This window comes from Plasmodium gonderi (assembly GCF_002157705.1).
Source record: "Plasmodium gonderi DNA, contig: Pgo-contig_246, whole genome shotgun sequence".
NCBI classification, from domain to species: Eukaryota; Apicomplexa; class Aconoidasida; order Haemosporida; family Plasmodiidae; genus Plasmodium; species Plasmodium gonderi.
In genome coordinates, this window is record NW_021629158.1 from 3,318 (window position 1) to 25,039 (window position 21,722).

Here is a 21,722-nt window from a genome sequence, read left to right on the forward strand (position 1 = left end):
TATGTATATATATTTTTGCATTTTAAATTGATTATTCTTGTAAAAACTGGTAAAGAAAAATAAATTTATCACGAATGCTATTTCCCTTTTTTTTCATTGTATTCTTAAAAATAAACATAAATACATAAAGTACTACATATATGTGAATATATTATTATTTTTAGTTATTTTATAAATAGTTTTTTATAAATTTCCCTATTAGATATTTTATTTGTTTTAGTTATATTTAGTGTAATATATATGTGTATATATTTACACAAAAAAAGGCTGATATAAATAAGTAGTAATACTCGTTTATAGTAACCGAATGCATTTTAGATATACAAGTATTTTTTCAAATTAGAACTTAATAACAAAAATATAAAGAATATTTTATATATTATGTAGGATGTAAAAACTATGTAGCTATATTATTTTTTACAATGAAAAAGCATAATGTTACATAACTTGCCGTTTTGTATAAAATGTGAATTTTTTCTCATGTATTTTTGTTCTTGTGTGTTATAATTGCTCCAATTTCGTTTTTTCTCATAAACACAGACCTAAAGAAAATTATAATATATGCCATATTATAGCATCATACATTATTGATGTAAAGACATCGGCAAAAGTTATATTATATTTATATTGAATACTAAATGGAATAACTCCTGTAGTTTTAAAATTGTCCGTATATGACCGTTTTGCACATTACGAGTTGAATATTTACGCAAACCTTTTGTTATTACAGCACATATATGTGTGTACTTTATGCACTATTAAAGTAAATATTTATACACATTCGCATAATTGGAATCATTAATTGTGTTAACCTATTCATCGAAGTTGCATGAAATTGGGAAAAAAATCCAAGCTATAAATTGTGAATAAAGTTTAAAAGATGATGCACATCTTATGATTGACAATCACAGACTTACTTGATCAGAGTTATATATAAATAAAAAAAAAAAAAAAAAATTAAATATGCTTCCTTAATTTTTTAATTTTAAAGAATTAAGCGTAGCATAATATTCATCATCCATTTTATATATTGCTTTCTATTGTTCTATATAATTATGTATTATGTAAAACTCTATAAAATTAGTATATGAATGACAAATAAAGAAAAGCAAAAGAGTTAAATTTCTCACCAATATAAGAAAATGCACATTATGACAGACATGTGAACTATCCAGATAGAGAATTATAACATACATTCAAAACTATGCATCCTTCGTGTTTATTAATAAAATCATAGAACAGTAAATATTAATGCATTTCGCATATATGGATCCACAATTATACGCATTTGGCGAAGTAATCAGACACTATATGTTGTCTAATACTTTTATGATAAAGGTCCTTTTACAATATTATTATTTGAATGAAAATGTAATTTCCTTTATTAGGGAAAAAAGTAAAATAAAAGGTCTCCACATGCTTGGTAAATAAAAATTTTATATCACTAAAAAAGTGTAATAAATTATTAAGTCCAAACTTTAATGCTTCGTGTTATTCAATAAGTTGGATTGAGATGAATATAAATAGTGCAGAGTATAAATAATTGCACACAAAGATTAAGAGTAAAGTCAATGCAAAAATAAATGATAAACTGAGAAATAAATAATGAATTAAGTGCGCACATCATGTTAACGTTTTGGAAAAGTTCTTTGGAAATAAAAAATAAGTATTGAACGCTGCAGTAGAAATTTATTTTTCATTATTATTCTAACAAAATAACGAATATGGAAGGAATAAATAATTAGTGATATATATGGAATTCTTAATATATTAATTAAAATGGATAAAAGAAAAGCATTTAATAGGTCATGATATAAATTAGGATGAACTGAAACTTTGAATTACATCGTAATGATTACAAAATAAGACAAAAAGAATCAATAAATTTCATTTGAGCAAAGTTCTTCAAAACATGGCTTCATTTTTAAGAAATTAGTAATATAAATAATAATTGAACGCCATAAATTTTCTTAAACTGTATCACAAGTGATATTACGTTTCATAAAATAAGTTATTATTGTTTGATTCAAATAATATTTGGCAATTTCATTTAGAAATTAATACAAATAAGAATCAAATATAAGCTTTGTTAAAATTGTTTATATAATATAAAATTCTTTTTTAAAATACAAAAGTAATCGTTCAAAAAATACTTTTTAAATAATAGCTAAAAAAGAGTTAATTATTTAATTATACATTTAAATCATGAATGACAAATATGCAATTAAGGAATATGCTATTTATTTTAATTACATGTTTTAAAATACGTAATCCGAAAAAAAAATTAGTAATATTACTATCAATACATCAGATAAATGCATATTTTGTGATGAGTTAAAAAGATGTTTTTTTTAAAGGTTTATATGAATTAGATTTGATGTCTTGTACAAATAATATTAGAATTCTGCTTTTACATCAAATTTATATTTACTAATAAAATTTTGGAATGTTTTAGTAATTTTTTTAGCTTTAGAAAATTTGTAGCCATAGTACGTCATAAGAATTAAGAATATCATGGAAAAAAAAGAAAAGGCTTGAGCATTTTGTGTAATCATCAATAATAATATGATAAATAGTAGGTTCACTAATGGTGGTGTATATATCATAAGTCTTCTTGTAATAAGTGATAATTTCCCTTTTGCATTTTTATATTTAAAATCTGAACTTTCACTAATGGCTTTACTTTTTATTGCACGTAAACATTCTACATCAAACATTTGATCATACTTTTTTAATAATTCTTTAAACCCCGATTTAGGTTTTTCCTGTGAAGAAGCCAAAGCAACCATAGCTTCAAGGGATTCTTGTTCATTTGACACGTATCCTAATTCGTTATAGTGATCATTTTTTATTGAGCCAAAAGATTTTTTATTTTCCTTATTATTTTTCTTTTTTTTGTTAGATATTTTTAGATTACGATAGCTTTCTTTTGTTTCATGTGATTTTTCGTAATCATTAGAGACATCCTTTCCATCATGGTAAAAAGAATTGCGCTGAGCATTTCTTTCGTAAGCATCATCATAGTAGAATGAATTAGATGTATTTTTTAACTCATTTCTATATTTCTTTGGAGCATATGAACTGTTATAATAATAATCATCATCATTATCATAATTGAATTTATCAACACCATTTCTAAAATTGTTATAATCGTTCAAGGAATCTAGCTTTCCTTCACTGTTTTTATATTGTCTTCCCGAGTTGTGCTTGTTTCGAAATGATATGTCGTGTTTTAATTCATTTAATGGTTTGTCAAAAGAACTATTGTCGTCATCACTATATATATTTTTTGCGTATGTACGTCTGTTTGATTTCTTTACATGGGTTTCTCCCCTTAAGGATCTGCTAGTTCTTGCATTTAGGGAATTATTTGAGTTTGATATGTTTTCAAAAGATTTTCCAAAGATATTTAACTAAAAATTTAAGTAATTTTTCAACGCTCAATGAAACAAATTTATATTAAATTTATTTTTTTTAAAAATTATATATGACAGTATGAACACACATAATTTTTTAATTGTGTGTTTTTATGTTACCTTATTCGAGTAATTGGGTATCCATAATATAAGTGAGAGCAGAAAAGTTGTTAAAAAAAGAGTTTTATTTATTTTTTTAGGCATATTGCATATTTTCAAATTTGTTAAGTGTTGTGAATTAGCATAAATTTTAAGAAGTAATTTATCTATTTCTTTGTGTGTATGCTTGTGAGTCGAGCTAATTTTTTGGTTTGTTTTTTCGAATTTTTGTTTCCTTTTAAATGTAAATTATTTTATTTATAATTAAAAATAATAAATTACAAAATTTAGTAGGGTAAAAAAAAAAAATTAGAAATATGTATAATTGTATTGTTTTAATAAATGTTGTTTAAAAATCTATTAATTAAAATTTTTTTTTTCTAATAAATAAATGTAGAAATTATTTAACACAAAATTTCTTAAATTAACTTAATAATAAATTCAACGTTCTTAAAGGAAAAAAAAAAATAAATAAATTTATATATTTATAAGTATAATGCTATTATTATTTTAGATATAATAATGAATAAAGGAATATAGGAATATAGGAAGTGTTGTTATGTTACATGAAAATTAGGATCGGCAAATTTACCGTTATAAAATTGTTTTTTGAGTTAAATCCATTCTAGTTCTGTTTTTTGATTTAATTTTGTCCCTCTTCTCTTAAAATAGTATTTGCTTTTAACGAATTATTACATATGCCTTGAAGATCCAAAAAAGTAAAATAAAATATATACACACTTGTAAGGTTGGGAACGTAACATTTTGTTATTGTTGTACATGTGAAGTATAAAAAGGATTAACATATATACAATAGTTTTTTGACCCGAAATTAGCAATAATTTTTAAGAGATAATAATTTTTACAGTTTTTCTGCACCCATTTGTTTTAACGCAGAGTTGCTAGTATATAGAATAAATTTAAATTTATATAATTTAACAACGAATTCTTGAATTTTTTTTTGCCCAAAAAAACATTCATAAAATTTATATAGGTTTGGGGAATTTTTTACAACAAAATATTTATAAAAAAAATAAAATTAAAAACGGGAACTAAAAATATTAATGAAGTTGTTATGTAAGAAATTCTTTAGCCAGAATAATTTTTTTATAGAAAAAAATACACATAAAAAATAAAAAAACAAATACACAAACATATTTAAAAAGATATAAAAAGTTATTATACTCAAGGAATTATTGTGAAAATTAAATTTTTTTTTAGTCTGATGATATTTCCATCACACAACATATAATCAAAATAATGTAAACATCAATATTGATATGACGTTATTAAAACATCAGTAAGGAGAAAATAACTAATTATTAATTTTAAATTGAAGCAACAATGAAAAATTGCTTAAAATTAAAAAAAAAGTTGATCATAATTATAAAACATTAATGCTATAATGTGTTGTAAACAAAAGTATTTTTTTTTTTTTTTTAAACCTAATTCATTTGTATCATTATTTTAGTGTGATACGTCGAAAAGAAAAAGACAAAATCCCACTAATGAGTTATTACTAATACAAGGGGGAAAATAAAATTTAATTAATAATTTAAATATATTTTAAATTAACTCTGCGCTTCTAACAACATATAATATATGTATATGTTATTTATATAACTATTTTGTATTCATTGAATTGTAGATTTTGTAATTTTACTTCATTAATGTCTTGGAAATTTTCATGTTTCGAAAATTATTTTCCTGGGAAATAAGCATACTATTTAAGGCTTAGTTAACATTATGCTACTCTTAATTTATTTGATATTCTTAGAAATAACTTCAAAAAAGGTAACAGGATTTGTCCTTAATATAAGGATATGAAGAACATTTTTAATATCCTTATATTAAAAACGAAAATATCATTTAAAAGTTGCTAAATGAAATATATGATTACACTTCCAAATGTGTAATGAAATATATTTTTTCAAAAAGTGAAATATAATAATTGTGCGGGGGACATAATTTATGATGCTATTATAAATTACTTATGTGCATATATTTATATCAAGGAATAATTTTGTTTGTAAATTATAAAAAAAACCTAAATTTTTTTCGTATATTATGTGTTTATCTGTCTGTACATGTTTTACAAAAGAATCAATAATATGGATCCTGCGTATTTTAAAGGAGTTTTATGATATTCATAATTTCTAAATATAAATGCAGAATTAAAAATGGTTTATATACAGTATAATTATTTATATTAATAATAAGAAGCATTAAATATGCATTAAGAAGATGTATGTCGTTAAAATAAGAATCTGTTATAAAATTATGAACCCTATTAATTTTTGTCATATATTTTAATTTCACCTTTTTTTCAGTATCTTTCTCATAATGTTAAATGTTTTACATGAAAAATTGCTATCTTTTAAGGGAGTATTGAATTGTGTAATAAAATAATTTGAGCACGAATATACGAATGAAAACTTCACTTTCATGTTGATTACGTTTGTTGTATAAATATATTTGTAAATTTTTGTAATAATTTGCATTAGTATATGTTGGATGAGTCATTATCAGTAAATATATACAATTCTACCATGGTTAATTATAAATTCAATTTATTTTTATAAATATTATGATATAAACGTAGAGTATTAAAATATAATTTCCCTAGAAAATATATAATAATAAAACATAGTAATACAAGGGAAATTATTGGTTTTTTTTTTTTTTTTTCTATGTCATTTGAAATTACTTCATTCTCAGTCCAGTGTGTTTTTTGTGTTGTCACATAATCAAAGCAACATAACTATACAGAGCATAACACATTTTACAATATTTTTTTTTGAACTCTAATTAGTATAATCTAATATTTTATAAGAATCATTGATTGTGCTTTGTAGTAATAGTGACATATGTGTTTTTATTTTATAAAAAAGAAAGGGATTAAATAATATGTAGAACACTTTATTTCATATACAGAAAAAAAAAAATCCTTAAAATTTTATATGTAAATGATTATGCATATAAAATTATACATTTCATCTATCATACGAATTAAGTATCATCAGAATTCCTCATTTATGATTGTGAGGCACTATAATAAATGGATGAAAAAATAATGCAAGTAAATAGTTGAAAGGTGATATCGTTTTTTGTAAGCCAAATGAGATTATAGGGTGCAATGTGAAATTTATATATAATTTGTATGCCAAATATTTTTTTGCATATAAATTATGAAAATAAATGACACGTAAAAATATATTTATTCACAAGTATTTATCCAAGTAAAATATTTATGGACAGCATGGTATGGCGTGAAAATATGAATAGCCTTCCATTTTGTTTAATTAGGTAATAGGCATAATCTAATTAATGAAGAATGTCTGCTTTAGACAGATGACATAAAATGATACCTAGAATGAATTACAAGGGTTATACCCAATTCCGTGTTAATAAAATACTGCTATTTTATTATAGCTACGAAAAATAATTAAACTAAAAACTAAAAATTGAATTTTATTTTTTATAAATTATAAATAATAACAATAAATTAGCTTTTTAATGAAGGATGAGAATTTTAAAAGTTATTATATCATTCATCTTTTGATGTATTACTTTGTTTATAAAAATTATATCATTTTGCAAATAAATATAATAAAAAAGTAAAGGAGAAAGGATCTAATTATTGAAAAGGTTGAAAATTTTTATTTTAAGAATATAGTTAATAAATAAAATATCCTACTTCCATTAAGAGAAAAACAGGATTATATAAAAAACGTAAAAAAGTAAATAAAATATATATTGTTATAACATTATATTTACTTTTGAATAATGAATATATTTTTACTTTTTACATTTTAAGTTTATGCACATTTCAAACTATTCAATAAATTTACATTTATATAAGGAGAATTCATATGAAATGAATTTCCTATATAATTAATAAGAGAAAGAAATCTTGAAATTTTTGTGTTTCTAGAAGATAGTTTTATATTTTTGAAAAATAGTTTAATTACATTAAACATCATTTTAAAGTAACAAAAAAGGCATATATAGTAAAAATGCGGGAATTAAAACGGATCCCAAAAGGGTGACTAATGTAATAAAAATGGCTGAAATCAGAAAAGCACCTAAAGCGAGTGAACCAATTACACCAAATGCACTACAACCCATTATTAAATTAAAAATCTTCCTGTATTTACTTGCATGTTTAGGAAAAATCTTACCCTCGATAAATGATTTACCTTTGCTAAGACGACGCATTATTAAATCGAAATCTGAATGTACATTTTCATTATTTATAAAACTAGGTAGCTTTGATGTATCTTGATGTTCGAGGAAACCTTCATGCATATTATATTTACGCGGGCCCTTTAAATGTTCGTGCTTCCGCAATTTTAAGTGCACATCAAGCCCTAACTCACCACACGGTTTTTCTTCGTAAGGATTAGGATATCTAAAGGTATTACTGAATTTTTCATTGCGATACATATTACGCTTTAATTCCTCAATTAATTTTGTTTTATTATATTGTATACTTTTTAAGTCATCAAAATATTCCTCCAAATTACTATAATATTTGAATGGATCCATGTTGCCTTGATCATTGTTATCGTAATCATTCAATGTATTAAAGGACGTTTTTTTACGTTTATGCAGCGATGCATTGAAAAATTTTTGAAAGTTTTTGTTATTTATTATTACGCTGTTTCTTCTTTCGAAGAGGCCATTTTGTAATATTGCATTAAAGTGCCTTACGAAATGATCATCTAGAGATGAGGCTTTTAACCTTTTTGCAAAGTCAATATTATCTTCATTTAATAAAGTTTCTACCCTTCTTTGTAAATCCACATATCTTTGTTGTCTTTGTCTTTCGACAATTGCTCTTTCATGCAATAATCTAGCACGTTTCTTATTTAATGAATTGTTTATGTTGCTTTCATTATGGAAAGTTACACTAATGTTCGATGACTAAAAAGAGAAGTAATTATGTTAATTAAAAAGTAGCAATTATTTGTGTATTTATAAATTTTCATTTTTATGATAAATGTAAAAATTAGCGTAAAGGAAAAGGAATTATAACAAATGTGAGTTAAGTACCTCACGACAGTGTATGCATATTAAAAGGGAGAAAATAACTGCTTTAGTAGGAAAGAACATATTGTCTTTTTACTTTTATAATGTATTTTTTTTTAAAAATAACCGAATGTTATGAAACAGTTAATACATATTATATATTATTTTCTTCGCAATATTTAAAATAATTAGAAATGTAATTTTATTAATTATTTTTTATCTATTAAAAAAGCGTTGTTTAAAAAAAAAAAAAAAAAAAAACAAGTGCTGAAAACTAAAAATATTTAAAATGAAATATATTTTATAGAATATTATTATGAATTAAATTAATTTTAAAGCAGATTTAACAAAAATGAAAAGCGATCAAATACTTATGATCTGCAATTACAGGACTGTAGAAAATATTTATCAGAAAATACAATGTAAAGTAAAAAAAAAATACTAATAATATAAATATGATAAAAAAAAAAAAAAAATGATACATGATGAATTGTACTGTTTAATCTAGTTTAAATTCTTACAATTAGAACAATGCAAACATTATTATTTTGCACTATTTATTGTTGTAAAGACTATCATTTATGGTAATTATCCGAATGGATACAACTTTTAATTTTTGCTTTTTTTGTTTTTTTTAAATATTCTTCCTACATCGCATACATTTTTTTTTAAAATGTTAATCTGAGGATAATGGGGCTTAATAAATATATAAAAAAAAATTACATGTAAAAAATAGTAAAATAATGCTGATTTACATGCATGCAATTATATATTTTTTTTTTTTTTGTAACTTTTTAACCTAAAGTATATGATAAACCTCGAGGAATTTGGACCACAATTTATTATGCTTTGTCTTAGGTTTTTATTGTTAAATTAGAGGATGTATAAGTTTATATTAGAGTTTTCTAAAATGATTTACTAATACATTTTGATAACGTCAATAAGTACAATTGTATATTATAATTCTAAATTAAGGATATCAGATGGAATATAATATTATACCTTATAACTACAATATACCACTTGTCCTTTCCGCGCTCTACATAAATATAAAAGTTTGTTAATCAAACATTTTACTATAAAAAGAAAACTCTTAACTTTATTTATAAATTTGTTTAAAATTTTTATATCTATAAAATAATAAAGTTGCTGTAAACAGAAATATAGATAAATTTAATATTGTAATCTCATAATATATATAAATTGTGAATATATGAAACACTAGTTAAAATTTTTATGGCATTTGAACTTTGCAAAATTAGTATTAGATTTACATGTAATATTTACAAAATGAAAAATACGCTTACCCTTAGAACATTGCATAGAGACATATTATATATATATCGCACAATATATACCCTGTCATTGCGAATCAAAAAAATTTAATTAAACATATAATGAAGCGAGATATTCATATAAGTGAATATATACTTATAGTATATCACAAATGTAATTTAAAAAAAATAATAATAAAAGACATAAAAATATTGTATATAAAATAATTGTTGGTTACATTATTTAATCTGTAAAAAGAAAAAATGAGAACTGCAAAAAAAAATATGTGCAAAAATCATTAAATAATTATTTCCTTTTTAATAGAAGTTTTTATATAATATTGTGTTATTGAATGTTATATAACGATAAATACTTGCCAGATTAAATTCTTGCAACAGCACAAATATCGTTACGTGCTAGTGTAACAAACATAAAGAAATATTAATGTAATTTAAGTTAATTATATTAATGATAATTAAAAAGAACACAATAGTTTTTCTAGCTTAATTATGAGAGGGAATAAATTTGAACAAAACGAATTTAACCTTCAGTAAGGTTTTATATATTGATTGTGCTTAAATGTCAATATAGCATTTATTTGAAGCATTAGATTAATTCGAGCAATTATTAGAATGAAATATTTACAGTGCAATTGTCTTACAATGCATAAGTAATTACAATGCACAATATTAGGAAAAATTATGGTACTATAGAGTGTAATTCTGAAATATTCTACTAAGTGGTTATAAAATAAAGTACTACACACCGTAATGTAAAATTTATATAGATAAAATTTTTTGTTAGTGAATTTCTTTTTTAAATAGTTAAACTTATACTTTTAATCACAAAGTTCTATAAATTCGTTTAGTTTATCTTTATATACATATATCTATTTATTTAATGGCTTATAGAAATGATAATATGTTAGAAGTGTCGAAAAAATTCTTAATGTTATTCTACATTTATTAAAAAAAGAACTAAAGATTTTAAGATGAGTTAAAATAAGGAATTTTAATAACGTATCCAAATTAGTAGTTATTTCATTATAATATGACAACAGATATATTTTCCCCTTTTCATACATTACACTTCTATATTTGTAGCATAAAGGAAATATTAACTTTTTTGTATTTAAACATTTATCTAATTAGTTTAAAACCTTATTACCCATTAGCATATGGTCTATAATTTTTAATGTTCTATATATAAAATAAACTAATACGTATTGCACAAAATATTTAATTAGTTTGTCTTTTGTATTATTGTGCTTTAGTTATGTTAAGACAAGAAAAAAATAAATAAACAAAGTAAATTATTACATATCACAGATGTGCATTTACGACTTAAACATTTTTTATAGATGTAAAAACAAAAAATAAGGAAAAAAAAAAGAATTATTAGTTTATAAACAATAAATAAATCGTTTACTTTTGATGCATACTTTAATAATATTAAAAGATCTAAATGAATAGCATGGATAATATTAAATATAGATGTTTTTTCCATTATTCATTATTTTGATTCGAAAAATATAAAACTCATAGAAACAGTTATTTTAATCATAATTAATATTATATTTATGTTAATATGATTATTTTGTTATAGAATTATTCAAATAATTGTATGTATAATCTCTTAATTGCTTTATCATTTATGTTAATTTACAATAATGATATAAATTGTGTTTATAGTGAATTCAAGAGAATAAAACAACTTTAATGATATCATAAAGGATATTTAAATAATACATTAATTGTAAATATTTTTTTCATGTTGTGCAGCAAATTCTATAGATTAACAATTGATACAAAATTCCTTTAAATTAGCCTGATTCTTCGTGCATTTTTTCATTACATCCTATTTTGAAGTATTTTGTAATTATTGATACAAATCACGTGTGTAATAAATAATGATATTAATAGTGTACATAAGGGGATTATAATATACATAAAAAAAAATGTTAGATGATATATGAAAAATAGATCAATCGAAACATTTATAAAAAGAAAAAATTCATAAATTAGACAAAATATATAAACAGTAAGAATTTTCTGATAGTTACATAATCATGAGATGAATAAAATATATTATTCTACACAGAAAAAAAAATTAATATAGTATGGAGTTTTTATCGAAATTAAAAATATAATATTTTAAATTATATTTTTATGGTTCATATAATGTAGTGAAAAACAAAAAAAAAGAATATTCTATAATAAGCAATTCTTATTTTTTTTTTTTACATTTTATAAAAAAAAGTGTAGACACAATACCATCAACGTACGTCATTACACAAGTTTCCTCAATAGATAGATAAAAGACATATATAACTGACGTGTTATATTGAACGATAAGATATATGAAGTTAATTTTTGTATGAGTTAACAATATTACTGGTGTATTGATAATGTGGAATGTAAAAACTAGAATCAATATTAATTTTACTTTCTCTGCTATTGGCATTTTTCAAAATTACCACATAAAATTTTTTTTAAAATTATATAAAGAATAAAATGTTTGTCACTACAACTGCTTAACTCATTGAAAAGACATTTCAATATTTTTTGATAATTACTATTCATTCCATATATATTAAGTTGCGAATATATTAACTTTACTCTCGTTGTGCTATCATATACAAAACATAAGTAATATAAATAACTACAATTGCTTCATAAATCAGTTATTTATGGACTTTTTATAAAATTCTGTGATCCCTTTGTGCAGAGTATAGCATAAACGTTTTATTATTAATACAAAGTAAACGATTACTTACATATTTTAAAAAAGTCACGAGGTTGATATCATCATTAAACAAATTACATGATTCTTCTCCTTTTGAATCATAATCAGTGTATATTTCAAATTAAGTGTATTACATATATTATAAAAATGTTATCCTTTTTTAGTTTTTTCAACTTCATTTTCAAAAAATTTCTCTCTACATTTGATATTTTACCTTTGTTTATTTATCTTCTTTAAAAGTTTTCTTTTATTGTTCTTCCCATTAATTTAATTTCTTAAGCTGTTGAATTTTGCTCTGGACGCTTTTTTCCTGCTTTCCGTACTAAATTAAATTAATTGTGATGTTTTTTCCTTATTATTTTATTGTCCATCTAAACATTTAGAAATAACATTTTATTGCTTCCATAATATTGTAAATTCGTATAAATAACACTCGAGTGTAAATTTATGCGTGCTGTTATTAAAAACAAGTACGGAATTTTCCATAATATATTCAAACATAAGTACATTCTCATCATTTTCCATATCATTGATGTATTTACATTTGTATAAAGCTTCTGCATCTTTATTAGTCAATTAGTATTGGAAGTATTTATAAGATTAATTATTTTCAAAACTTTTTTCTGAATTGTCCTGTTCCTTTAAAAAACATTTATTAACAAAAGTCATTTTAGATTCTAATGTATATTTTCTACATCCAGGAATACATCTAAAAATCTTGGAATAAGTTCAATGAAAAATAAAAGAACATATACATTCATTTATTACATAAGAGTTATGTTAATACATCAATTACCTTTTTGTTAGTGACATAATTTGATCCTGATATAAACATTAAACTCTATAAAGAAAAATATCCCTTGTCTATCCTTGCTGCCCCCACTTTAGATATATGTTCAAATTATTAAACTTATATTAAGTTTTTATGGTATATAAAATATGCCATGGTCTTGCTATTCAAATATTTGCTATATTTTTTGCTATTGTATTTCATTCATGTTTTTGATCATTAAAACATTATATAACGGACTCTGTTGCATTATATTTACTCCTTATATGAGCGTATATACGAAAAGTTACAAATATATTATCTTTCTTATTGAAACATTATTCTTATTAGTATAATTATATTTTGTATATGCTTAGGTATACAAAAATATGTTTTCTTTTTTTTTTTTTTGTATTCATTAAGTTTAAATGGTTGGGAATTCTTTATAATGAGAAAATTAAAATTTTTTAATGTTATATATATTGTGTTTAAAATAAAGTGTTTTAACTGAAATTGTGGTAATTTATTTACAGGAAGTGGTAAAGAAATATCTATTTTATGTGTCGGAAATAAATATTTAATGTCGCGTAAATAAATTTTTCATATTATTCGTGACATATAAAAAAGCAGATATTTACTGTGATAACATAATTTTTCTAGTCATTCGTAAAAAGTTTTCTATTAATAAAAAAGAATGTTGTGAAATCATTGCCTAAAGTGTTATATGCACACTATTATTTAGGGATGTATATATTATGGAATTTATGCAACACTGTTTTCTTACACTCAATAATTACAATGAAAGCATGACCATACATTCGTTTTTGCATGTGTTATTGAAAAAAGAAGTATGTTTTCACGCTGTCATTCCCCAAAAAAGAGTCTAATATAATTGCAATATGATTAATACAAAAAAAATAAACAATCAAATGTGTGTATATATTTTTGTGTTCTGTGTAACATTTGAGTAAGGCATTGTTTTTACCATAGTAAGAACTTTATTATTTGCACAATTTATAGTGGACCTATTTTTTACGTTGTATACAAAAGCACACAATTAAAATAAAACTTTAAATTGTTTGTCCCTAAATTTGGAAAACATAGGAGTTAACATTTCATTTAATATATTCACAAATGATGACAGTAATTCATAGAAGTGTGTACTGTTGAACATGTATTAATTTGAGTGTGCATACCAGAAATGTATTTATAAACTTTGTAAATTTTTATGTTATGTCTGTAATAAGCAGTAAAATGCCATGTTTATGTTAAAACATATTTATGAAAAAAATGTAAGGATTTGTCTCAGATTATTTTTATAATTTTTTTAAATGCATTTTATTTAGTAATTTTACAGATACATAAAAAAATATACAGTAAGTTTGTTAGAATAACTACAGCAAATTATTTTTTTATAATTGAAGCGCATGTGCACTTGCGTCATTAAGGGTATAAAATTGAATTTTTTCTTAAATGTAAAAACTGCTTTTTTATCATCATAAGTTTAGAATTAAAGATAATATTAGTTCTTATTTTAATTTATTTATTTATTTTTAAATATGTTCTTTGTTATAGGCTGTTGGAAGAATTAATCTTGTGAATACACAAAAAATTATATTTATTTACCTATGAGAATCTATGTATTACATATTAAAAATTGAGTACTTCATAACAAAGAACAACATTTTCTGTGATCCAAAATTTAATTAATAGAAAAGTAGAGGATAATCGATTAACTTTGAATAATGTGAATCATAGATTTAATTAATACAAACAGAATCAATAACATTGGGGGGTGACGAACTTTTTATATACAATAAAAGAAACACAACACTTATTATCATTATTAATTTGTATTACTTTATTAATATTTTTAATGCATTATAAGTGGATAATAAATATGCAATAATAAGCCAGAGTTATTATTTTACGCCTGAAAAGGGGTTAATCGTATAATAAAAGGATCCTCGTTTATTACTTTACAACCGTGTCTGTTATATATTGATGGTATGCTTCTTTTTATTAAAAAAAATTATGTCTATAAAAAGCGCTTAAAAAACCATATAAAATAATTAAGACGTCAGTAAGAGTTAACATTTGTACTTTATGAAAATTATATACCATTATCTTTATTAGAAACTATCAATACAACTATATGACTGTTTAATAAATTGATAGTTTACACAATAAGGTTTATCAAAGAAGTATTTTATTTTTACTATTATACTATTAATTTTTAAGAGTAAATATATATGTAATTAAAAATATTTATTTTAAATCGTATTTATGGCAATATAATAGTTCAATGTTTGACGAAACAAAAGAGAATTCACATAAGTAACTATTTAACAATTAATATCAATGCAAAGAAATGTAAAGTGAAGAAATAGATCTCGTATTATTATAATCTATATATAAATAGATATTTTGGGAAGAAGATCATTGTTTCTGATTAGATAAAATATTTTACAATATAATGGCGCTTTTAGAACAAAACGATTGGGTATATTTACATTTTTAATATGTAAATTGTATATTATGTGAATACTGTAAATAATTTAAGACAATGAAAAACCACATCTTTGAAAGTGCTTATATTTATATGTAGCATTTATTTATATTTTAGGAAAAAAGGTTACCTGATTCACCTTTTTATGGGAAATATAATGACATGAATAATGAAGAAAATTTACTTGATGAAAATGGATTCTGCAATTAATTAGGAGAAGACAATGTTACTATTAAATTATTTTGTAAAAAGGTTATCCATATTTTAAATGAAATATCAAAATAAACTGGGGATAAACGTAAAGTTCGTTGTTATTACATTCAGCATAGGTTCTTTGATGAACTACGAAAAAAATACGGCAATGGAGAAGAAATTAAAAATATGGAAGTTGTTGAAAGACTCCTTAATATAGAAGAAATTTTCAAAACAAAACATTTAAATGAGGTGGCTTGCAGATACTATTTTTCTGGTGCAGTGGCAGTGCGCAAAAATAGAAGAATTTGCATGATTATTTTGAAAAATTTGAAAAGATTAGTTGCATAGATTCTGATGCTGAAAAATGCCAAAAATACATAGATTGTGTTACGTATATTATCACTATGTATAATTAAAAGGAATGGGATTGTTGTGATGATGATATTATCGAAGAATCTTGTAAATCCTGCATTAAATATAAAACTAGGTACGATCCTTGAAAATTGTTAGATAAATTATAGTTAGAATTTACTTTATTAAAGCAAAAGAAAGATCAAACATATGTAAAAGCCATTCCTCCGAAAATTGAGGAATCTGATGAATCAAATTCAAACACTAATGTACCAAATGCACCCACAGAAAGTTCAACCAATAATAATATTTTTCTTCCTAGTATATAAATGTATATGTCACTGATTCTTACAATGTTATAGACACAATACACATTACATTAAATTCAAACTCTTTTCAACACACTGTTATGTTTGCTTCAATAGTAGGAACATTTAGTTTTTTCTTGTTTTATTATAAGGTAAATATAAATTTAATATTATTTTATAAGTATTATTTGTTTTTAAGTATTATTTGCTTGTGTTAATCCTATAATAAAAAAAAAAAAAAGGAAAGAAAGAAAAATGTGTTACATATTATATGTGATTATTGTTCTCATGTTAGTCGACTTCAGATGGATTAGTGTTCAATGAGAATGGATTTAGGAAAAAAAAATTTAGCAATCACAATTACGATAATATTGAATCTGATTTATCAGAGCATGATCTAGCAAATATATTTGAGAACATGAAACGAGGTAATTATATTTTTTATATCTGCCTGTACGATAATATTTTTATTAATTATTCATTTAAAGTGAAAATATTAAGAATGATACAATGAAGAATTAATGCTTGTAAATGCATATACGTAATTATTTTTAATAAGAAATATAAGAAAAGAATACTTATGGAATGAAAGTAATTGAAAGGTTGAAAATTCGAATTATTTATAGATATAAATTTTATATTTGATTACTATAGGTACAAAAAGGTGTGGAAATATAATTAATTAAATAAAACACGTTCTTATTATCCCCTATTTTGCTTGTAATTAAAAGAAAATATTAAAAGAAGTACTAGTATGTAACGTACAGAAAGAGATACATTATATATAAACGTTGAAAATATGTGAGAGTTCAGCACATATATACCTGAAGTTATAGAATCGTATTAATTAAACATTAATTTTCACAGTGCTTAATATTTTATTGAGAATATGTAAAAACTATTTAACAGAAACGAATTAAATATTAACGAAAATGAAATATATGAAAAAGGAAATAAAAGTAGCTCTAACAAAATCAGATAATTGTTTTTTAAATGTAGTAAATAGGAAAATGAATTATAGAAAAGACACTATAAAAAAATTGCTTTATTAGCTCATATTACATAATGCAAACTTTGTAAATATGATTATCTAATTTTAAAAAGTTCTTTTTGTCTTTTTAACTTATTTTTTTGTAGTAAATTTTGTACATATTTAATGTCTTATAATTTACTTTTGTGATTATTAATTAATATATTTGTTCTAAAGAACCATGCACATACTTTTTCCCATTTTAATGAAAAATCTCATTTCACATTTATTCAAAAGTATTATTATTACTTTTGTTTATGTATATTTAATTTTATGGAATTATGAAGTATTCTATTTTATACATTTTTCAAAAAAGTTATTTTTAATTTTTTGCAGACGATTAACAATTTAGTGCATACGCATATTATATAATGAAAAGGTGTAAAATAACTTATTCTTTTTTTTATTACTTTCTCCTTCATGAGAAACAACCAATATATATAATTAGAAAAATGACGCCTATTGTTTGTTCTTATTTCAGTACAATGACCATATAAATTTTTATTTTATACAAAATTAAATGTTTTACAGTGTAATAAATAACATTGTTAGGAACCGTGATACGAAAAAATAATAAAAAATATAAAAATATATTATAATGATTTATTCCTTAGTAAAAAGAAAAAAATATTTTTAATATCAAATTACGTATAATAAGAAGCTAAAATAAATTTAAGAATAATGCTTTAAAAATTATTTACTTAAAATAACTGAGTAGTGTAATAAAATTAACCCAATATAATATAACATATATTAATCATGCATAGAATCTCATAATACATTTGATGCTTTTTTTTTTTTTTTTTTAATTTTTCCTAATTGTAAAACTAATATGACACATAGTTTTACATTATTATTTAGTATACATGTACTTTTATGCATTTGGGGTTGTTGTTATGTTCCATGTAGAAGTATTAGTTAATAACACTTATGGTTGATGAAAATAATAAATAAAATAAAGAATAAATATAATATGCTTTTTTGGAAATATGTTGCACACTTGAAATAATGAAACTAAATTTTATGTCCAGTAATATATATACTTAGATTATAGATTTTATGTATATAAATATAATGCCTAAGAATCCATAAAATATAATAAATTACAATAATTACTGAAAATTTTAAGGCCCCTTTTTAATTTCTAATGAAGTGCTCAAGATTTTTTTATTTTAAAAGAAGAACAAAAAAAAAGGTAATATCAACTTTTCAATACACTGCATATAAAAAGAATTACTCTATTATAATTTATATATTATGATTCTAATTACAAAAAATAATATGAATGATTGTTTTATGCGCCATCTACATTAATTATATGAATATTATCAAATATAAACAATTACTTTATTATCTAAGAAAATAACTACTTTGAGTATAAACCTATAGTTCTTAAATAAATACAATGAGCAATTAATGTGCTAATAAAATGTAATATTATAAAATTAAAAAAATAATTTGAACTTTTCATAGATTTATTCTATATTATAATTAAGTTAACATATATTTAACCTTAAATTATTTTTCTAATATAAATCATGTACCCCTTTCCTCTTAACTCTCTAATATTCAAATCTATAAATTACCTTTTACCATTAATTTTTAGATGAATTTTATAAAAATTTCCTTATTTTATTTGAGTAAATCATAAATTTTTATTTTTTTAAAATATAATTATTATACACTAAAAGCCCGAATAAACAGAGAATAACACACATGTGTTATAAATAACTTTTCTTATTTGAAGAATATAAAAAATCATTAATTTTTTATTTTTATGGATTATAGTATATTAAAATATTAGAAAATTTAAAAATTTAAAAAAAGGATTTTATTTTTTTGAGAATGATTTATAATATTAACTTATGTTTTCATAAATATGAATGTTCAAATATGAAAATAAAAAATAAAATAATTTAATTGTTTCATAAGGTTCCTAAATATTGATATTATTCTGAAATTACTAAAAAGAAGTATAAAAATAAATATTATTATTTTTTAAATAAAGAAAATTTAATGCTCTTTTTATATTAAATTTTATTTTTCTATTTAATACTAATCCAAAACAATTATTGGTAGTAATAGATATTTTTTTCTATTATTGTTATTATTTTAAAGCTTTTTATGTTATCCTCCATATGTGTTCAATATAATTCACTATGAATCGTACATGATTCGTATTGTTTTGTTAGGGATATTAGCATTTGCTCGTCTTGGGGAAGTATTTGGTGGAAGATTTCTGCGTTGAACTTTGTGATTCTTTTTAACTGTTTTATTTTTTCTTGTCCTATTTTTTATCCAAGATCCAAGCGGCGTAAACTAATGTTTATTAATGATAAATAAAGAGAACATATAACATATTTTTTTTTTTATAATTATAGAATTTTGAAAAAATGTATTATAATATTTAAAACATCATATTTACATTTCTATACGAATTTTTATTTACTTTAAAATAAATAAAAAAAACCATAGCGATTCCTAAAAACAAAACAATGGATGCGCCAATACGAAAAGTTATTGTTTTTGATATGTGATTTGGGGTTTCTAACATATCAGAAGCATCTCTAATAGTTGAATCAAAATCCGTAGATTTTAAATCTAGAATTATTGTATCTCTTTGATTCTTTATTGCAGAAGATATAAAAACTTTATCAAAAGATTCTTGCCTTACTGGAGTTTCATAACACCTAGCAAATGTAGAAAGATCATCATCTTTTTCTCCTTTGTTTATAAACCATTTACGACATCTAAGGTATTTATATGTAGTAGGAGTTTTTGTCTCATCTACATTTGCGTATATATATTTTTTAGTACTTTTGGCTTTAACCGTCGCCTCATGCTTGGCACCAAGTAATTGTAGATTAGGTAGAGTTATGTAATCTGAATTATCCTCTTCATGACGAATTTTTCTCTTTGTATCTGAATCTGGCGTTCTGCTATATGATGTACCATTACAACGTTTTTTTAATTTATGTAATATTACATGATGATCATACTTATAGTCACACAAAAAAAATGGACATTCATCTTCCCATGTGCAACATTTTCCTGCATATATATCATAAATTGGTTTAATTAATTGGATATACTTATCATATTCTTCGCACTTGTCCTTTTCAATCGAATCAATATTACTCTCAATTTCATCAACATTTCTAAAGTAATCATGTAAAATTTTCAAATTTTTCCATTTAAAAAAATCTCCTTCAAAAGGAATATAACACCTATAATCTAGACTTAAATGATCTTTATTAATATTAAAAACAACGTCAAAAAGTTTATCTGCCAAATCTCTGTCAATGACAACAAAATTTGATTGATATTTTTTCAAAATTTCATTATATGCCCAGTAATTCATATAAGAACAACGATCACGATAAGTTTTTCCAACATTATTTAATGATGGTAATTCTTTTAAGTTCTTAGCAATTTTTTGACACAAATCTTTAATTCCTTTATACTTGTATTCGAAAGTGCTGAATAAGTTACAATAATTATTACTTTCATGATTTTTAACGTTATCATCGAGTATATTATAATTTTTTTTGGAAAATAACACGTCTGAAACGCTATCCTAAAATATACATAAAAAATAAATTACTTATATATATGTAAACATAATTGCATGAATTTTTTATTATATATAAAATATAATATTATGTTAATTAAAATGTATACATAAATTTTTTTTAATAAGCGAAAAAAACATACTAATTGATCTTCTGTTAATGCCATCATGCTTTAATACATATAGTCAAATGAAGAAACAGCAGTCCTTATATATATAATTGTGCATTTAGGAATAATAAGATCACATCATCTGTTGACATATTATTTATATAAGATATTTAATTTTAAGAAAATTACTTATAAACTGCAAACGAAATAAGAACGATAATTATTTTAAGAATAAGTTATTACAGTATTAACGTACATCACACATAAAAAAATTAATAAATTTGAAAAAATTAAAGAGAAAGTAAGAAGATAA

General features: G+C 22.3%; 3 protein-coding genes across 3 annotated transcripts; all 3 read right to left on the reverse strand.

The window, feature by feature from the left end:
* Positions 1 to 2,396: 2,396 nt before the first annotated feature.
* PGO_002310 (Plasmodium exported protein, unknown function) lies at positions 2,397 to 3,620 on the reverse strand (the record flags this gene model as incomplete). Its single annotated transcript, XM_028691108.1, has 2 exons — positions 2,397 to 3,413; positions 3,537 to 3,620. 2 exons carry the CDS (start codon positions 3,618 to 3,620, stop codon positions 2,397 to 2,399), a joined length of 1,101 nt encoding a protein of 366 aa, XP_028546909.1.
* A 3,879-nt stretch (positions 3,621 to 7,499) lies between these two features.
* Positions 7,500 to 8,630, reverse strand: PGO_002315 (Plasmodium exported protein, unknown function; the record flags this gene model as incomplete). Its single annotated transcript, XM_028691109.1, has 2 exons — positions 7,500 to 8,441; positions 8,571 to 8,630. The coding sequence occupies 2 exons, from the start codon at positions 8,628 to 8,630 to the stop codon at positions 7,500 to 7,502; spliced, it is 1,002 nt and encodes a 333-aa protein (XP_028546910.1).
* Positions 8,631 to 19,885: 11,255 nt separating this feature from the next.
* PGO_002320 (variable surface protein) lies at positions 19,886 to 21,469 on the reverse strand (the record flags this gene model as incomplete). Its single annotated transcript, XM_028691110.1, has 3 exons — positions 19,886 to 20,047; positions 20,154 to 21,305; positions 21,410 to 21,469. The coding sequence occupies 3 exons, from the start codon at positions 21,467 to 21,469 to the stop codon at positions 19,886 to 19,888; spliced, it is 1,374 nt and encodes a 457-aa protein (XP_028546911.1).
* Between the last annotated feature and the right edge of the window lie 253 nt (positions 21,470 to 21,722).